We start from the raw sequence: 21164 nt of genomic DNA, 5'->3' as shown, positions 1-21164 counted from the left end.
GGTTCAAATGGCTCTGAGCACTATGGGACTTAACTTCTAAGGTCATCAGTCCCCTAGAACTTAGAACTACTTAAAACTAACTAACCTAAGGACATCACACACATCCATGCCCGAGGCAGGATTCGAACCTGCGACCGTAGCGGTCGCGCGGTTCCAGACTGTAGCGCCTTTAACCGCTTGGCCACCACGGCCGGCGGAGTGGGACAATCTGGACCAACAGTACCTCGATGAACTTGTGGATGCTATGCCATGACGAATGCAGGCATGCGTCAATGCAAGAGGACGTGCTATTGGATATGAGAGGTACCGATGTGTACAGCAGTCTGGACCACCATTCCTAAAGGTCTCGGTGTAAGTTGGCGCAACATGCAATGTGTGGTTTTCATGAGTAATAAAAAGGGCGGAAATGATGTTTATGTTGATCTCTATTCCTATTTTCTGCACAGGTTCCGGGACTCTCGGAACCGAGGTGATGCAAAACTTTTTTTGATGTGTGTATATTTTACATGAATTAATGCGACCACATAACAAGGATGCTATTGAAGTGTTTTACACATATATCAAGACTATTATTGTCTTGAAAATCAATTATACGTAACATGTCATCCATAAAATATTGGACGGCTGAGTGATAGTTGTTGAACGTCCAGGACGGGAGCTGAATTATCCCGCTACGTTCGCTAGCTATTCAAGTGTAACTTTGATGAAGTATTCTGAATAATACGTGCGTAATAAGTGAAGTGAGTTGGCGAATTCCGTTTTAGACTGCAAGAGGGTTATTTTACGAGTAACTTAATATTTCCTTGCTTCTTTCTACCTTTGTCTCTACTGCAGCAATGAGAAAACATTCACATTGCTGACGCCTCACTAGCTGCTAATGGTTTATTTTTCAACGACTTTTTGAGGCTATATTTTCCGTCATTGAGTGTAGTTTCGCGCACAGCAGCCATTCTTGACTGGAACTTTGCATCTTACACAGACTCTTATTTGGATTGTGCCAATGGCATTGTTCTCAAGAAAAATATTTCCTAAGTCTCTAATTATTAAAAAGATTTTTTGCCTACCCTTAATGTTGACAGTATAAACGCTAGAGATGCTCCATAGGTGTGTATCATGTCTGGTGATGGGCTTTTTAGTTTTCAGTACGTTTAAGATAGAAAACCACAAATAATTGTGACAGTTATTGATGTATCATGTTCAGTATGCAGCGGTGCACCTGAGTATTATTAGTAACTAAGCTCTAGTCCTTAGACCTAGTTACACAAATGCGAATAGGACTCGTTGACAACTCCTTTCCTATTCCAACCCTTCGCGGCCACGTCTTTGAGTCAAATCTGTCTTCACTGTGCAGCCTACTCTGGAGACACATCGGCTGCTATTCCTCTTGCCGGTAGTATTACTAAATGTTGGAAAATACGCCGGATATGTTTGGCAGCTCTGTGAACGACGAGGTACTTCATGGATGGCACAGAATTATCCAGCTAAGTTCACTTGACCTATTCATATCATTTTCATCGAATAACCTGAGTGATTTGCATATAAAGTGCGAAATAATGTTTCGAATTTATGGTTTTGAGTCCGGGAAAGTTGTTCCACGTCGAAAGTGCAATTATTTTCGTCTTTTACGTTGCGATTTAGCTGTCGTAACTACCGCAGATGCAATAAGGGTGAGACAAATGCGGTCGCTCTTCGCTGGCTCTGAGGTAATGTGGTCGCTTTTGAAGCAAAGGGTGATTTGGCTTGCGCTACCAGTCTCACTGAAGGCCAGATATTTATCAGTTTTGTGACAGAGCTACAGGCAATCGTACATAAAAATCAATAAGGAAATCTTATTCATGTTATTTCTGAACAGCCACATTTCTGTATTACTCGAGAGTGACATGGGACAGGGAGTAAACATACCAGTAAAAAGTCTTCAGTAGTGTTGAGCCACAGACATACAATACCTTTTAAAAGAGTATACCTCCTTTTGGCTGTGTTACTATATTTATCTCCTGTACTATCTATATTTCGGCTTTTATGCCATTATCAAGATCGTTACTATGCCATATCTATTAAGACAGTCCAAAGCAGGTAAACAAGACTCTTGTCTTGTTTACCTGCTTTGGACTGCCTTAACAGATATGACATAATGATGGTCTAATTACTTTTAGCAGTGTACTTGATAATGGCATAAAAGACGAAATATAGATACTATAAAAGATAAATACAGTACTGCACATCAAATGGCGGTTTACTCTTTTAAAAAATAAAAATAGACCGTTTCTAAGTCCAGTGTATGTAATGTCTTGATAATTCATACTAACATAGGCTTATTCGTGTTACAGATACCTTACGTTTCATTACAACAGACTTTCTGTGATTGGTTTCTGCGGTTAGCAGCATTTCATTAGCATTAGTACAGTGTGTAACCTAATAGCATTTTTCATTATTTTACATCAGAGACACATTAATCATCAACACTCTATTCCCTTACATGATCTAAAACAGTCTGAAAAACCGAGCGAGATGGTTCAGTAGTTGGCAAACTGGACTCGTATTCGGGAGGACGACGGTTCAATCCCCCGTTGTGCCTTCCTGATTTAGGTTTTCGTTGATTTCCCTTAATCACTCCAGGCAAATGCCGTTATGATTACTTTGAAAGGGCACGGCCGACTTCCTTCCCCGTCCTTCCCTAATCCGATGAGACCGATGACCTCGCAGTTTGGTCTCTTCCCCTAAACAACCCAACCTAGTCTGACAATGTTCAGGTAGTTTAGCGATTCAATTCTTACACAATTCTATTGGATTCGAGTGAAAGATGTTGTCAAACTAGGTTTGAAGTGAATTTTCATCTAGAAAGGTATTTCCTTGACATTTGTTCGATATGGAGTAAGAATCTTCAACAGTTGAGGGTGTAAGGCCAAAGAATAAGTGTGTGAGGGATGACTTTTTAAAACAAGCTCCTGGGTAGTTGTGTTGGTGGCACCTTTGAAGTGCATTATCTTATAGTAGAAACACGTGACGAAATATTGTAAGTTGTTTTCCTTACACTGCGAAAACGTATTTTCGTCATTTTTCCGTTGCTTCAAAATTCATGGAGCTATGTTCCGTCTATGCAACTAATTGAAAGGCAGTTTGCATTGTGTCACGTTTCACTTCTTTTATTTATGAAGCATCTTCAGCGGCCTGTAATACATGTTTCTTTTTATATATACAATAAATGTATTATGTAGCAGTCACATTATGTTACTGTGCGAAATTTTGTCATGTTTCTTTCTTGTTTTTCAGATTAGAAACAACTTATGTGGCACTAATGTCTTGTGGCTAAATTATGGTTTGGCGTTTCAGTGTTATTAGCCCATATTTCTGGTCCTGGAAATGTGTTCATTCAGTCCCCATGCTCCAGTTGACCGATTTCCGGAGTTTTCACACCCACATTTATTACTATAGATTACTTGCGCTTTTCATTTTGTGATTAACATGTGTGTGTTCACAGTGGGTAGTGTTGCCAGCTGTCGTTGTGTGTGTATCTTTCGACTTTTGTTTGTGCCACATGTTTGGTTTTATAATTTTCATTTGTTTTCTGTGTGTGTGTGTGTGTGTGTGTGTGTATTGTGTGTGTGTGTGTGTGTCTGTGTGTGTGTGTGTTTTGTTATGTGTTAATATGTCTTTCCTTGTGAGGGCCTTTTTTTTAAGTGGATATTCACTTTAAATAAAGCCCTCACAACGAACGACAAATTAAATACATACGCGCGCGCACACACACACACACACACACACACACACACACACACACACACACACACACACACAAACAAACAAAACAAATGAGAAATATCAAACCACACTCACAACACAAACAAAAGTCGAAAGATAATCACACAGCGACAGTTGGCAATATACACTATAAACACACACATGTTAATCACAAAATGAAAAGTGCAAGTGATCTGAAGTAACAAATGTCCGTGAGAAAAGGACGGACATCGGCCAACTGGAGCACGGGGACCGAATGAAGACGTCTCCAGGACCACATGGACTAACAACACTGGAAATCGTAAGTAACACCAAACGATAATTTAACCACACGAAATTCGTGCTACAAATTTGTTTCTAACCTGAAAAACAAGATAAAAACATGATAAAATGTAACATACTAATATACTGTAACTACTACATCATAAATTTATTATATGTACTCGTATAAAAGGAAACATGTATTACAGGCCACTGAAGGTGCTCTGTAAGGAAAAGAAGCGAAACGCGTATGGCAAAGAACAAACTGCCTGTCATTTAGTTGCATAGGCGAAACATACCTCCATGAAGTGTCTTATTTGTTAGCAACAAAATTTACGACCGGTACGCCCCGGGGGGAGGAGATTGTATTGCGCAAAACCCTTTTTGAGGCACCAGATGCAATGTATTATGTTGAGACCTCTCTTTGCTCGAGTATTGTATTTCGTTACGTCTCAGGCAATAATTTCTTCTTAAGAAGTTAGCATATGTTGGTTTTCGGGTCGTGCCCATTCAACCATCTCAGTAATGGCAAAACGATACGAACGCATGTGGGAGACGATTTTCATGTCAGTTACGACGATACGAACGGAAGGACAACACAATAGCCTGTCACGTGTGAAGAAACCCTCCGACCCGGCCGGGAATCGAACCCGGCCCCTTCGGATAGCAATCAGCCACGCTGATCACGCTCATCACCACTAACAATCCTGCATAGGAATTTTCAATGAGCCATCTGATGAAGTTCAACCAAAAATGCAGCAATAGTCATCCCATGACTTTTGTTTCGTTGAATTAGAGAAATCAGTGATCCTACACCCGAATTATGAACCTTTACTACTGAATGCAAATGTCGCACGACGTTTAAATGCACGCAGATAATCACATATATCTATTATCCAGACTTCCTGAATGTGGAAAGTTAACCATAGAGGAACAATCTTTCTTGAAACAATAAAACCCTTTTCTGACTTGTCTTCCCAAAAGCGCACGTTCCACGGACAGTGCAAAGGTTTCGACTTGCCTCTCTCGCCTTCACTCCTCTATTAAACACATAGCGAATAATATGTAGCAAATGTTACAGTTTTTCCATTTGCGATTCAATTTTACATCTCTCGAACAGTGTTAGTAAGTTTCAGGCATACAAAATCCAATAAGTAACTGCAAGATAAATACCAGAGTTGCAAATGAGAAAATGGCAATTGAAATACACTCACAGCACCGAGCACCGTTCGTCTGGTCGGACGGCGTCTGGCGTTAGGCGGCGGATGACGTGTAGCCGCTGGCCACTGAAGGGAAACTCTCGAGCGTGAACCGTTCTGACCTTTACGCAACCACGAGATGTTTGGAAGAATTACTTCTGGAAGCTTTTGCTATTACTGATGGGTTAGACAGTGAAGCGAGATATCTGTGAGGTTCCATCAGACATAATTTCAGCAGACACCAGAAATACGATTTAAAAAAATTAGACATCGAGGAGTCTCGAAGCCTCTACTTTATATCTGCATTACACAACAACTATAATTTTTTTCTTCATTTTGTTCGTCGTCACTCTTGTCATTTGGTATGGGGGGACTTCATGAGACCCCTTGCATCTCATCGTTGAATATTTCACTAAGTTTTCTTTTTTATTTTTCGCTACAGAAGCTCTCTGACCGAACGCGCCGAGCAACCATACCAGCGTCACTAGGCCACTAACACATACAGCTCCGAAACGGCTCACGAAGAACAATTATGCTTCCTCCATGCATCTCCATATCCTACAATGTTGCTAGAGCGTGCATATATCCGGCCTTTTTTCCCTGTTTGTGTGTGTGTGTGTGTGTGTGTGTGTGGCGCGCGCGAAATGCTACCGTTTTTGTGGTTGGACCTCCGTATTTGAGGTAGATGGGTAATACACTACTGGCCATTAAAACTGCTACACCAAGAAGAAATGCAGATGATAAACGGGTATTCATTATACAAATATATTACACTAGAACTGACATGTGATTGCATTTTCACGCAATTTGGGTGCATAGATCCTCAGAAATCAGTACCCAGAACAACCACCTCTGGCCGTAATAACGGCCTTGATACGTCTGGGCATTGAGTCAAACAGAGCTTGGATGGCGTGTAAACGTACAGCTGCCTATGCAGCTTCAACACGATACCACAGTTCATCAATAGTAGTGACTGGCGTATTGTGACGAGCCAGTTGCTCGGCCACCATTGACCAGACGTTTTCAGTTGGTGAGAGATCTGGAGAATATGCTGACCAGGGCAGCTGTCGAGCATTTTCTGTATCCAGAAAGGACCGTACAGGGCCTGCAATATGCGGTCGTGCATTATCTTGCTGAAATGTAGGGTTTCGCAGGGATCGAATGAAGGGTAGAGCCACAGGTCGTATCACATCTGAAATGTAACGTCCACTGTTCAAAGTGACATCAATGCGAACAAGAGGTGACTGAGATGTGTAACCAACGGCACCACATACCATCACCCCGGGTGATGTATCAGTATGGCGATGACGAATACACGCTTCCAATGTGCGTTCACCGCGGTGTCACCAAACACGGATGCGACCATCATGATGCTGTAAACAGAACTTGGATTCATACGAAAAAATGACGTTTTGCCATTCGTGCACCCAGGTTCATCGTTGAGTACACCATCGCAGGCGCTCCTGTCTGTGATGCAGCGTCAAGGGTAACCGTAGCCATGGTCTCCGAGCTGATAGTCCATGCTGCTGCAAACGTCATCGAACTGTTCGTGCAGATGGTTGTTGTCTTGCAAACGTCCCCATCTGTTGACTCAGGGATCGAGACTGGGCTGCACGATCCGTTGCAGCCATGCGGATAAGATGCCTGTCATCTCGACTGCTAGTGATACGAGGCCGTTGGGATCCACCACGGCGTTCCGTATTACCCTCCTGAACCCGTCGATTCCATATTCTGCTAACAGTCAGTGGATCTCGACCAATGCGAGCAGCAATGTCGCGATACGATAAATCGCAATCGCAATAGGCTACAATCCGACCTTTATCAAAGTCGGAAACGTGATGGCATACATTTCTCCTCCTTATACGAGGCATCACAACAACGTTTCGCCAGGCAACGCCGGTCAACTGCTGTTTGTGTATGAGAAATCGGTTGGAAACGTTCCTCATGTCAGCACGTTGTAGGTGTCGCCGCCAGCGCCAACCTTATGTGAATGCTCTGAAAATCTAATCATTTGCATGTCACAGCATCTTCTTCCTGTCAGTTAAATTTCGCGTCTGTAGCACGTCATCTTCGTGGTGTAGCAATTTTAATGGCCAGTAGTGTATTATGTTCATTTGCTCATCGTAAAGCCTGTGGACTGTTTGCTCTTGAGCCGTTACATTATGTTAGTTGTTCCATAAGTTGCATGTCACTGAGGAACTCCTGTGCTAGCACAAGGCAGTCGAGCCCGGTGTAAGGGTGGACAGAGGCTGTGTATTCCAGATGACGAGAGGTGGGACGTGTACCCTAACTTTTCTTGATGAGTCTTTGTATGGAGTGGGCGATAGAGACCTGGATCGAGGGTTGATTTAGTTCGTCGTGAAGGTCTCTAACCCTAACCAACCTGGGTGCATGTAGGATTATGAAGAGGCAGAGGTTTTGCTGGTTTTGAATGGGCTTGAGGTTTGAGATACTGCTTTTCCCCCCCGTAGAGCACCTGTTGAGTACTGCTCGAAGGACCGTTTCTCAGTATAGATGAAGCTTATTGCACGGCTGCTTGTTTGTACTTGTTAGTGGGGGTTGGAGTTGGTCGAAGAGCCGTAAAATCTTCTGTCGTTTGTTCTAATTGTGAAGGTTAAACAGTAGTTTAGCGTCAAGTATGACACCAAAGTACCTGAAATGGATAGCCCAAGAGATTTCTCAGTCGTTGAGGATCCGTCAGTTGCATAGCAGTGGATGCTTCTGAGTAAAAATTATTGCTTTGGTGGCATTGAGAGATATAATTGGTGCATCGCTCAATGACTGTCAGTTACCCTTGTAAGCGTGAGACAGCTGCAGTCACTCGTCGACCACTGGTGAGAAGGGCCGCGTCATCAGCAAACTGAGCAAGTACCACGTATGGTAAGATCAGGAGATTGTTTACATCTATGAACAAGAACAGTGGTAAGAGGACTGACCCCTGTGGAATCCTGGCGGCAAGCTGTTTGAGACTGGAACGTTGCCCATCGATTTTTACCAAAGATTCTCTAATGCTGAAGTAAACTATCGGTAAGTGGCATACAGTAATCTGGTAAAGTTCGTCGGTTCCAGAGCTTGAGCAGTAATTTATTCTTCCAGACTCCATCAAAGGCTTTCAGCACATGCAGATATTTTCCCACAGTATTGCTGGAGACATTTAAATTATAAGCTTTGTATTCTGATACGCAGAACAGCTCCAGATCAACCGACAGTGTGGGCTGGAATGCAGACTGGACCAAGCGAAAAATGTCATTTTCAAGACAGACTGTTCTGATTTGCTTGTGTATGATTCTTTCGAGGATCTTTGATAGTGTCGACAGCAGGCTAATTGGTCGGTACTTGGCGGATAGTGTGATGTCCATTCCTGGTTTTGGTGACGGTACGACTTGAGCTATTATCCATTCGGATTTGAAGTATCCTAGCAGCATTTACTTTTTGTAGATGCGTATAAGCAGTATCGGTGGCTTTCTTGTGAGATGCTTCAATTGCTCGTCAGTTATCCCATCTGCACCAGGGGTGGAATCATTTTCTATTCGGTTGATGAACATCTTCACTTCTGCTGGTGTAGTGAGCTCGAGTATTGGGAACCTAGCTGTATCTCGAATTTTTGTGCCTGACGTCTACTCTGATCTGCTTCTTCATTGGTCTTGTTCAGTGGCAAGTTGTTTTGTGTCTCATGTGCGGGCAAAGATTTCGGCATAGACCAGTGTGTCATACTGCTGGCCAGCAGGGCTCTGAATGGCTACCCTTGGAATATTCGTGCTACGCAACGACCTCACGACGATCCATTCATTCCGCAATTGCAGCATTAAGGTGGCCATTTTGAACTTAGAATTCTGAGGGATGGTTAGTTATATTGGTCGACTTAAGTGAATGACTGAGTAAGTCTCTTCGGCGTCCAGCTGGCGGCCTATGTGTCGACTCACCTTACTCAGTTCCTAAAAGCTAACTAGTACACAAATAGATTGTGCAAAGTTCTATCATCTGCTTTAAATCGTGCCACATGCTATATAAACCTAATCATCACAACGCTTTTCAGCTTGTCAGTTACTGGGTAAATTCACGCAAGATGGCAGCCAACTCTTTGAAGTACATTTAAGTAAAGTATAAATATAAGGAATCACCTTTCTATTAAATCATTGTGCAACACGAGCTATTTTCTAAGAAATCAGTGAATTATTTCTCATAAACGTGAACTCATATTACAATCTCGTGCTGGAAATATGTTCATACTACTCGTTACAAAACCAAACCTCTATCGTCGTAAACGTAATCCAGTACGATTCACACAGAACAGACTTGCACTTCTGTCACTCTTAACATGGGAGAACTGAAGATGTTATACACTAAAGAGTCAAAGAGACTGGTACAAATCCCTAATATGGTGTAGCGCCATCACGAGCACGCAGAAGTTCCGCAACACTACGTGGCATGGACTCGACTAATGTCTGAAATAGTGCTCGAGGGAACTGACACCATGAATCCTGCAGGGCTTTCCATAAATCCGTAACAGTACGAGGGGGTTCAGATCTCTTCTGAAAAGCACGTTGCAAGGCATCCCAGATATGCTGAGTAATGTTCATGTCTGGGTAGTTTGGTGGTCAGCGGAAATGTTTAAACTCAGAAGAGTGTTCCCGGAGCCACTATGTAGCAATTCTGGACGTATGGGGTGTCGCATTGTCCTGCTGGAGGTGCCCAAGTCCGTCGGGCACAATGGACATGTATGAATGCAAGTGATCAGGCAGTATGCTTACGTATTGTCACCTGTCAGAGTCGTATCTAGACGTATCAGGAGTTTCATATCACTCCAGCTGCACACGCCCCACCCCATTACAGAGCCTCTACCAACTTGAACAGTCCCCTGCTACCATGCAGCGTTCGTGAATTCATGAGGTTGTCTTCATACCCGTACACTTCCATCCGCTCGATACAATTTGAAACGAGACTCGTCCGATCAGGCAACATGTTTCCAGTCATCAACAGTCTAATGCCAGTATTGACGGGCCCAGGCGAGGCGTAAATCTTTCGGTCGTACAGTCATCAAGGGTACACGAGTGGGCCTTGGGCTCCGAAAACCCACATCGATGATGTTTCGTTGAATGGTTCGCACGCTGACACTTGTCGATTGCCCAGCACTGAAATCTTCAGCAAATTGCGGAAGGGTTGCAAAATGGTTCAAATGGCTCTGAGCACTATGGGACTTAACATCTATGGTCATCAGTCCCCTAGAACTTAAAACTTCTTAAACCTAACTAACCTAAGGACATCACACAACACCCAGTCATCACGAGGCAGAGAAAATCGCTGACCCCGCCGGGTATCGAACCCGGGGACCCGGACGTGGGAAGCGAGAAAGCTACCGCACGACCACGAGCTGCGGACTGAGGGGTTGCACGCCGAACGATTCTCTTCAGTCGTCGTTGGTCCAGATCTTGCAGGGTCTTTTTCCGGCCCGCAGCAATGTCCGAGATTTGATGTTTTACCGGTTTCCTGATACTCACGGTACAATGAGTGAAATGGTCATATGGCAAAATCCCTCCTTCTTTGCTACCTCGGAGATGCTGTGTCCCATTGCTCGTGCACTAACTATAATACCTCTTTCAAACTCTCTTAAATCTTGATAACCTGCCATTGCAGTAGCAATAAACGATCTAACAACAGCCCCAGATTCTTCTTGTCTTATATAGGAGTTGCCGACCGCAGCGCCGTCTTCTGCCTGTTTACATATCTCTGTATTTGAATACTCATGCCTATACCAGTTTCTTTGGCGCTTCAGTGTAGGATGAAACGAGCTTAAAATGATGCCGAAAACATTTTTCAAGTGATCAGTAATTCACAATCTCCTAAAGCCTACACCACTGCGTGTGACTGTACAGAACAATACAAATGAGTGATCTGAGTAACATCAAACTGTAAAACATTCTTCAACACAGCGCATAAATTAGATTAATCTTACCAGTCATCATACATACTGTAATGGCTGTTAAAAACCACGGCTGGCCGTAAAACAAAAGTTGATTCATCAAAACAGCATGCTCCTCAAGTTTAAGTGTAGAAAGCAGACATGTCTTAGCACCTCAAGACATTGAAAAACGAACGTAATGAAGCTCCCTGACGACTGAGGAGCTACTGTAATGCGACTGTGATCTGACAGTAATGGCTGACTTTCTTGCGAACAAGGAACAACGTGGCATTCTCAACCATTCAAGAACGTGATTGACCGATGGCCAACAGCTTAGCATAGACTGATTTTTGGATGCAGTGGCTGAGCAAAATGTTTGCTGCTGTATGAGAATCCATGTATATTGAAGTTAGCTACGTCAGCATCTTAGAGATAGCTGTAAAATAAATATTACTGCTCTTTAAAATGGGAAATAGGTGCGGAAGTTAAAGAGCCAACAAACATTTAATCTTTCGAGAAGCTTTGCGTGATAATGGCATTATTATAATTGCACTTGTACTTGACAAAGAGGGACCTATGCCTGCCACAAGCAGGTTTAGTACGAGGCCGCTTGCTGTGGTGATCATGTGGGTGTATAATGTCACTTCACATTAGGTACTTCGTACTTGATATGACAACAGTGTGAAGAAATTCCGTCTAACCAACCCAAGAACAAATTATCGCTCACCTCTCCATGAAGCAATTTTTTAATCGTATAAAAGGAATTTTCGTTTCTGTAAGGAGGCTCCTAAAGTGTGTCACGGTGACTCAATCTTACGCACAGTCTTTCAACCGTGAGTGTTGAGAATGTTAACTTCCTTGGCTTATCAGGAGACACATAATTACTTTGCATTTTACATTATTTTAAATCCCCATATTACAATAACTTAGATGAAAGCTGAATCTGAGCGAATTCTGCTTACGTAAAGTCTTATGGAGGGGGAGCGGGCCGGTGGATGAAGAATTTCGTTTTCTCTGGCCCTCATCTCAGGCTTCTCATTTCTAACCATGTCACGATGTACTGTGTAGAGCTATATGCGTTACTGACAGTTACGGAGCATACGAGTAGTGATCACCACAATAGATCTGTCGGCCACGGTTCTTTCAGTATCTTCTGAGTAATCCATCTGGTATACAGGATGTATCACAATTGACAGAGAAAACTGGCGCGAGTGAAAGTGTGACACAACAGAAGCAAATATTTTTCCTTGCACGTGTTTCCCAAACGAGTCATCTGTGAGGTAATTGCCGCTGTGTGGATATGAGCCACCTCTGAGTACTGTTTTAAATATTGTCGTAATTAGAACAAACTTATCTGAAATGTAAACTTTTCGGATTAAGTCCACATCTATGTGGGTTCCAATTTCACCCACTATCTAACTTAACAATAAATACAGTACATTACGTGTCACTATTTAACTGTACACCCGTACTTGCGAAAGGAAGCGTTGCGCGTGTAATCATAGTATTTGAAAGCAGTACTGCACTCGTCTCTGCAGTGTTACAAATCCTTTTCAAACCCTGTGATCATCTCGTAAATCTTGACAGGGCTCTACATTTCACTGCTCCGCTATTAACCGGAGTGATGTCCTCTTCACTTTCGAGATATCGTCAGACAGAAAAAAACCGATGACTGAGGTCACGTGATCTTGAAGGCTAAGATACAAGTCTTGCTTAGCATATCCATCTTGGACCACACCGGCGAGTTAAATATTGTCTTACGTCAGTAAAAAGAATCCACTCAAAGAAAGAGGAAAGAAATAAAATAGATGCACCACGAAGGAATTACCCGAATGGGACGGAAACCGGTAGATGTGATGTACATGTGCATACCAACATATTATGATTTCAGAAAAGTTGCACAATGTATTCAAGAGGAATCTCATTGACTGGTGTAGAACTGTGTTTAGTGATGAGTTCCTCTTCGAACTGATCTCCGATGACCAACAAAGACGTGTCTAGAGACGTCCTGGACAGCGATGGAATAGCAACCTGACTGTAGCCCGCCATACGGTCCAACAACCAAGCGAAATGGTCTGTGATGCCATTTAATTTCATAGCAGGACTCATTTGGTTCTCATCCGTGGCATCCTTACAGCGTAACTGTACGTCGACGATATTCTATGCCCTGTTTTGTTGCTCTCGGTGGCAACCCATCCTGGGGCTACATTTCAGCAAGATAATGCCCGTCCGTACACGGCGAGATATTCTACTGCTTGTCTTCGTGCTTACCAAACACTACTTCGGCCAGCAATGCTGCCGTATCTCACCTCAATTGAGAACATTTGGAGCATTATGGGCAGGGCCCTCCAATCAGCTCGGGATTTTGACAATCTAACGTGCCAGTTGTACGGTTGGTATGATATCACGATAACTGCTTGCATGAGAGACAGAGCTGGACCAACGCATTATTGACGTGCTCAGTTTGTGAAGCTCTTTATCTTGAGTAATTACCCAGATTTTCTGAAAGTGCAAGCATTTTTTTGCCTGTACACGAGCATTTCTTCTCCATGTTTCCGTCCCATTTGCATAATTGCTTCGTGGTGCGTTTATTTGTTTATTTATTTTTGGGTGCGTATTCACCTATTTTGCAACTGAATTGGTACCTGTAAAATTACCACACTCTAAGGTATGTTGCAGCAACACTTTTGTAGGTGAAAAGTTTACGAAAATTATAGCAATCACTTAATGTAGAAATCTCGTAGAAACAGAGCGAGGTGTTACGGTGGTTGACACTGGCTTCACATCTGGGAAGTTCAGGTCCCTTTCAGACAAGCCAGATTAAGGACTTCGTGGTTTCCTAAAATCGTCGAAGTGAAATATTGGGATGATTCCTTAGTCAATTTGGAGGTTGCACTCTGTCACTAATGACCCCGTCGTCGACGGAATCATTAATCCCAATCTTCCTTCCCTCCATGCTTCGTTGGCAGACCACTGTAGTGCTTGGTACATCTGATGTCTCTTCTAGGCCTCCTGCCCTGACAGCGCACTCAAGACCCAGACCATTTTACCAGAGAATTTACTATCTATCTGATTCCATAGCTCACCAGATCGTAAATATCGTATGTCTCGATTGAAGATTTCCCTTTTATTCTCAGCCACAGACCCAGTATATTAATTTGCTTTCGAAATGATACCAGGTTCCATTCGCCCCTCCCCCTTCCCCACCACCACCACCACTGCTCACTCTATTTCTTAGTGCATCTGGTCTGGTATGACATGATGTAACAATGTGGGCATTGATTTGTGTCCCGCCTCCTGCGTCTCTTCGAAGAGGATTGACATAAACACCTTCAAAATTCCAGTGGCAGTTTACTTTTTTCTTGTCAGCTCAGATTCTCGCAAGAAATCACTGCCGGGACCTATGACTAATATCAGAAAACTACACGGGAGCAGAGGTAGAGGGCCTTGCGTGGAACACCTCCATCTCTTCATGGACTGTACAGCCCTATGAAAGCATTAAAGAATGCATCGCTCTACATTGTATCCCTTTATGATCATGGGCTACAACGTATGTATTCTTAAGCGATCATATTGTCAAGACGTAGCCGTTATTATAGACCGTCCGCTATTATATATCTAAAATTACACCAACTAGTAGAGAGCGAAAGTATCTAGAGCGGCCACAGCTTTGCAGAATATTAGAATATATGTTTTGCTAGCAGAGTTGACTGAGAGATTGGGAACAAAATGAGATATTTAGAAACGGGACAAAATAAAGTGTTTTGTCCATCATAGATGAAAGATTTTTGTCAAAAAAATTTATTCGCCGTTTAACTTCACAGAAAGTTCGATGTGCTGCCTAGATGTGGAGCCGAGTTTCTGCCCCCTCACTGTCATATTTTGTTTCAAATTCTACGCCTACGGCTTATCGGCGTCTCGATACGAGACTGTATCCGTAAGAACGCCGTTAATAATACGTATATTGCTGTATCTGCGGCAGCAGAGGCCAAACGCGAACGATATTACTCAGTCTGTTTTTATTAGGAAAGACCAAAAAACAAGAACATTGCTGATGTCGAGAAAGTAGTCGAAAGAAAACACAATTTAAGCAAGAAACAAAGTATGGATCTCACTTCGGATCGTGTAACAGTAGAACAACAGAATGTTTTCCCCGTAAGTCTTTCGCTCGAGAAAGCCCATCAAGGAAAAGATGGCAACACAACTACTAGGGAGGGGTCGACAGCGCATTACCACAAAACTGTCGAGGGAGATCAGACGAGCGTTACACGACACTCTTGGGTCACAGTCCGAAGCTGCCACTCCTGACAATCCGGGATTACCATCAGATGAAGCGTGTGGATGTTCCGGTCGGGCTGACATCCCTACAAGTCCGGGCGGCGTGTCAAACTACCTTCTAGCCTTTTTTTGTGGGAGGTTGAAATACAGCTCCACCGGTGGCTCACGGTCTTACTCTCTTGGTGGACAGTGAAATTGTTCCATTCGACAATGATGTCATTCCAAAGACATCACTACAGTACACGTTGAAGGTGTGGCGGTGGCACTTGTAGTCCCATACCACCCTCCGACGGTGGAAGTTAAGGTCATAGGCAAATGTTAAGTAACTGCGAAGGACATTACGTATCAACAGTGGTGGTTTACGATGGTCGATACCCATCGAGTGGTCAAGTCAACACTAATGCTTCATCAGTGGCCGTAACAGTGCTATCGTTAGCCATGGTCAGAATCGGAGTCCTCAAGTGTGGTGAAAGGAACAGGGTGTCTGTGCCAGTGCTGGGGAGACGTTGTGCCAATGTTTTGTAAGCCCGCGACCGTGTCGCGTGGGGCTTCTACTTTGACATAGAGATTCCTTATCTTTTCCGCATGGACGTTTTGAGAGTGGCCATGTCCGTTTCCTCGTGGAGGGTAGCTTCCCTCGTGAGGGGAGGGGCATGCAGGCTCCACAGAAGCACCTTATTCTGCAGGCGCAGGAGGATCTGCATCCGGGAGGCACTAATCGTAGCCCACACAGTGGAGCCATAGGTGAGGGAAGGGTGAACAACCACCCGGTACAGCCGGAGCTTGGTGACGAGATTGATCCCTGCTGGTGAACATTGGGTACAACGCTTTTATCAGCTTGAGCCCTTTTTGGGTTACGTATTCTGCATGGCGATGGAAGAGCAGTTTTTTATCTATCCGGACACCTTGGTATGTGGTTCAAATGGTTCAAATGGCTCTGAGCACTATGGGACTTAACTTCTGAGGTCATCAGTCCCCTAGAACTTAGAACTACTTAAACCTAACTAACCTAAGGACATCACACACATCCATGCCCGAGGCAGGATTCCAACCTGCGAGCGTAGTGATCGCGCGGTTCCAGACTGTAGCGCGTAGAACCGCACGGCCACAGCCACCGGCTGGTATTTGGTATCAGGGAACCTGGACGTCTGCAATAGCTCCGGCTGTACCGGATGGTTGTCCACCCTTCCCTCACCTATGGCTCCACTGCGTGGGCTACGATTAGTGCCTCCCGGATGCAGACACTCCTGCGCCTGCAGAATAAGGTGCTTCTGTGGAGCCTGCATGCCCCTCCCCTCACGATGGTAGGTACCCTCCACGAGGAAACAGACACGGCCACTCTCACAACGTCCATGCGAGAGAAGACAAGGCGTCTTTATGTCAAAGTAGAAGCCGTACGCGACACGGTCGCTGGCTTACAAAACATTGGCACAACGCCTCCCCAGCACAGACACTCTGTTCCTCTCACCACCCTTGAGGACTCCGATTCTGACCATGGCTAACGATAGCACTGTTATGACCACTGATGTAGCGTTAGTGTTGACTTGACCACTCGATGGGTATCGACCATCGTAAACCACCACTGTTGATACGTAGTGTCCTTCGCAGTTACTTAATATTTGCCTGTGACTTGAACTTCTACCGTCAGATGGTGGTATGGGACTACAAGTCCCACCGCTACATCTTGAACGTGCACTCCAGTGATGTCTTTGGAACGACATCGTTGTCGAATGGAACAATTTTACTATCCACCATCTGCTTTCATTTCACTCACTGTGATGAAGGCACCCCGTATCTGTGTTCTGTCATGCGTGATGCCTATGTTGCAGGTGGACGCGATGCATGCCGCATATCTGAAATTAAGTTACGACGTCTTTATGGCCACAACCTCAGTTTTACCTTGTTTATGAAGTAAATGGTGAAAAACACAAGGTGGGGGAACAGTACCGCCCGACTCAGCAGTTAATGTATAAGCACGTTTCAGCGTTTCATGGATAAATGCTTTAGGATGTGCCACAAGTTTGTCGAACCGAAGGGACTATTGACGAGTTCTCGATGCAGTATGAGAAAGCGACTAATTGACTGTACAGTTACTGTTAAAATTTGCTGTTAATGTTTCTTGTGTAGCGAATAGCCCTCAGGCGCTTCATAAGAGACTGTATGGAATACCACACAGTTTAAGTCAAATTTTGTGTGTTTTATACTACTGAGACTTTTTATTATCTATGCTTCAGACGTACTCTTCTGAAAGGTAGCTTGTCATGCTCTTATCGTGGGTGTAGCCTAGTGTTCACCTTATAATGTTTATTCGCTTTAAAGAGGAATATACAGCGCGAATATTAACTTAAGTAAGTGGTTACGAACTTTTTAATTTAAAAAGAACTATTCGTTGTTTCAAGGATATGACTTATGCATTCACGTACGATCTGGGAGTGCTCTTTTCAGTTGCCTTTGGAATCGAAGTTGCCACTTCCTTATTACAAGTGTTCAATGTCACCTCCACTGGACACACGACAAACACCCAGGCGGTAGTCAAACTCTTCCCATATATTTGCGAGCATGTCCGGCGTTAGTGCAACCTTGCTGTAGCTATGCGGGGTTTATGGGAGGGACGGTACATAGGTGGGGTCTTTCACTAAATTACACAAAACATCGTATACCGTGATACCAGGTGACCTTGGAGGCCAATAGTCCACGGTGAGATCTATTGCTGAGGCAGCCCATCGTTAGGAAACACTCTTGCATGCAGGTTCCAGAGCCTTGCGCTTCGTCTCGTTCAAAAATTACATCTTCCGATTGTCCTCGAGACTGAGGAAAGAGCCATAACTCCAACATATCCAGGTATGTGACTCATGTAACCATCTTCACCACAATGAGGAACAGCTCGCAAATCTTTTTCTCGGGAAATGGCACGAAACACATGATATTTTGAGGGCGATCTGCGGACTTCCCCTTGCATAAACTACCAGTCGCTTGAACCTACAGCTGTCATCGTCGAAAGCTTCGGCTGTAAGACGTGCAGTGTCCCACATCACATGAAAATCACGTCGCACAACTGTAACTGAATTGCAACTGCTGTACAGGAGATCGTAAACCATCATTTGTTGCTGTGCTATCCTCAGTCTCTAGTCAACGCACAAGAGATAACGAACGAGAAACCTGCACTAGGATGACTCCTACCGGCAGCTGCATAAACAGACACGTTACAACTTCTAGTTTTGATGCATAAATTCAAATTTACCACGTATGTCTGTCCTCATTCATGTTGAACTTATAATTTTGTTGAATTGGTTGAATCTTTTGGGCCGGCCGCAGTGGCCGAGCGGTTAAAGGCGATACAGTCTGGAACCGCACGACCGCTACGGTCGCAGGTTCGAATCCTGCCTCGGGCATGGATGTGTGTGATGTCCTTAGGTTAGTTAGGTTTAAGTAGTTCTAAGTTCTAGGGGACTTATGACCACAGCAGTTGAGTCCCATAGTGCTCAGAGCCGAGCCTTGAATCTTTTGGAAATATGCTGTTCTTCCACACCGACTTGTTTGCCATTAGCAACAGGCCTGTACCTATTGCAAAAAAGAAACACGTCTCTCACACTGTACCTGCAATAAACCGTACGAGACAAGAACTGCTATCGTTTACATGTACAGCATTGAACGTATCATCGCGACCTAGCAAACGTATCTCTGTACAAATAAAGCAGTAGGTTATGCTATAGGCAAAGGTTTCTTGACTGACTTTCAAACGAATAAATGTTTTTCGCATATTTTTGCTGGACTCCTCCTGATACAATAATACGAGGGTTATTCAGAAAGTGAGGAACGATCGGTCCCGAAATGGAAACCACTGTGAAAATCCAACGAGGCTTTTCACAGACGTTTTCGGCAGTGTCTCTAGTATGCCCGTCGATGGCATCAAGACGCTCTTTTCAGTTGTGAGCGCAATGTGAGCGAGTATAGGTGCCTAGAACAACGATGTCTCCCGCCAAGTAGGAGGGTCCGCTGAGACGCTTCGCCTTAATGAATGCAGCCCACCTAACACAACTGCCACGCCCTTCCTTCTCCATGGCAATTCTTAGCCGCACTCTGCAGGGGTAGTGAAGACTCTCCTGCAGCCTTTTCGATGGGAAGTGTTCGATCACCCTCAACACAGCCCTAATTGACTCGTCCTCAGTATCATCTCTGTTCACATGAAACGCTGGATACGAAGACAACACTTGGGCGCAGGATACGCTATAGACCAGCGTAGAGTGTTATCGAAAAGCACAGGCAGCTGCCTTCTATGACGATGGTGTTGGAAATTTGGTATAACGCTCAGACAAATGTCCAAGTCGGAGTGGCGACTATGTAGAGATTTACCCGGAAGGTGTAGCTAAATGTGCAAAGAAAACAGTTTTGATTTTCGCTGTGGTTTCCATTTCGGGACCGACCGTTCCTTACTTTCCGAGCAACCCTCGTAGTATGCGGTTCCAGCAAATATACAGCTCCTAGATAAACCGACTTCGTTATGGGCACAAAAAGTAGGGAAATATTAGGAATACCATATAAAATTAATTTATTTTCTTAAGGGAGTATAAAACTACTGTCATACGGAATGAAACCCCATCTGGAATACGAACAAATTAATATTCTTTGAGAATGAGATTTTCACCCTGCAGTGGAGTGTGCGCTGATATGAAACTTCCTGGCACATTAGAACTGTGTGCAGGATCGAGATTCGACCTTTGTCTTTGGCGGGCAAGTGCTCTACCATCTGAACTACCCAAGCACGACTCACGACCCTTCCCCACAGCTTCAATTCTGCCAGTACCTCGTCTCCAACCTTCCAAACTTCACAGAAGCTCTTCTGCGAACACAGTTTTAATCTGCCAGGAAGTTTCATATCATCGCACACTCCGCTGCACAGTGAAAATCTCATTTTGGAAACATCCCCAAGGCTGTGGTTAAGCCATGTCTCTGCAATATCCTTTCTTCCAGGAGTGCTAGTTCTGCAGGTTCGCAGAAGAGCTTCTGTGAAGTTTGGAAGGTAGGAGACGAGATACTGGCATAACTGAAGCTGTGGAGACGAGTCGTGAGTTATGCTTCGGTAGCTCAGATGGTAGAGTACTTTCCCGCAAAAGGCAAAGGTCCGGCACACAGTTTTAATCTGCCAGGAATTTTCAATATTCTTTGAGGTGGGGGTGCACACAGTGCACTTTCAAAAGCAGCTTTCCTTTTGTAAAACACATCAGTAACTCAGAGATTTTATTTCTGCTTAACTTTTCCAGTTCTTAATGTTTATTGAGAGGACAATTTTTATTTTGCAGAGATTACCTGCGGTAACCCGGACCAGTATCCCCACGCCGAGAGCGAGCTTACTAACGGGTCATCGACTATAAATGCTACTGCTGAATACAAGTGTGACTACGGCTACATGATGTCTCAAGGTAGGTTTCCGCCACTTGCATCGCAGAGCAGACTTATATTAATCGACCACAATACTATTGCACCTGGGATGGAAGGTACTTCGGTCAGATTATCGTGAGCCAGCGCGTAACAGTGGTTGATACTATGAGCATAACTGCTCTGAAAACATTGACAGAGCGATACGTTTTCCGTAGTCACCACTGTATTAACTTACTCTAACGTCACGACATGTTTATGATATCTGCCAAGTGCAATAATTCCGTGGTCGGGTAATAGATCTGCTTTTTGTTGTACCTTTATCCCACGTATCAGTTATGTATAGACATTGTTTTCTGCACAGATTTATACCACGCAGCTACTCTGTAATACCGAAGTTTTCAGTACACTCT

At 44.0% G+C, this 21164-nt stretch overlaps 1 protein-coding gene across 1 annotated transcript in view; it reads left to right on the top strand.

Moving 5' to 3' along the window:
• The window catches only part of LOC126470735 (uncharacterized), an 803331-nt gene that overhangs the window by 750593 nt on the left and 31574 nt on the right, over positions 1-21164 (top strand). Inside the window, exon 8 of the mRNA XM_050098738.1 lies at positions 20676-20795. Coding sequence (XP_049954695.1) covers positions 20676-20795 — 120 coding nt within the window. The remainder of the gene's footprint in view (positions 1-20675; positions 20796-21164) is intronic.

This window comes from Schistocerca serialis, chromosome 3, assembly GCF_023864345.2.
Source record: "Schistocerca serialis cubense isolate TAMUIC-IGC-003099 chromosome 3, iqSchSeri2.2, whole genome shotgun sequence".
Lineage (NCBI taxonomy): Eukaryota > Metazoa > Arthropoda > Insecta > Orthoptera > Acrididae > Schistocerca > Schistocerca serialis.
Note: the sequence above shows the minus strand (reverse complement) of the source record. Positions and strands in the feature narration are given on the sequence as shown.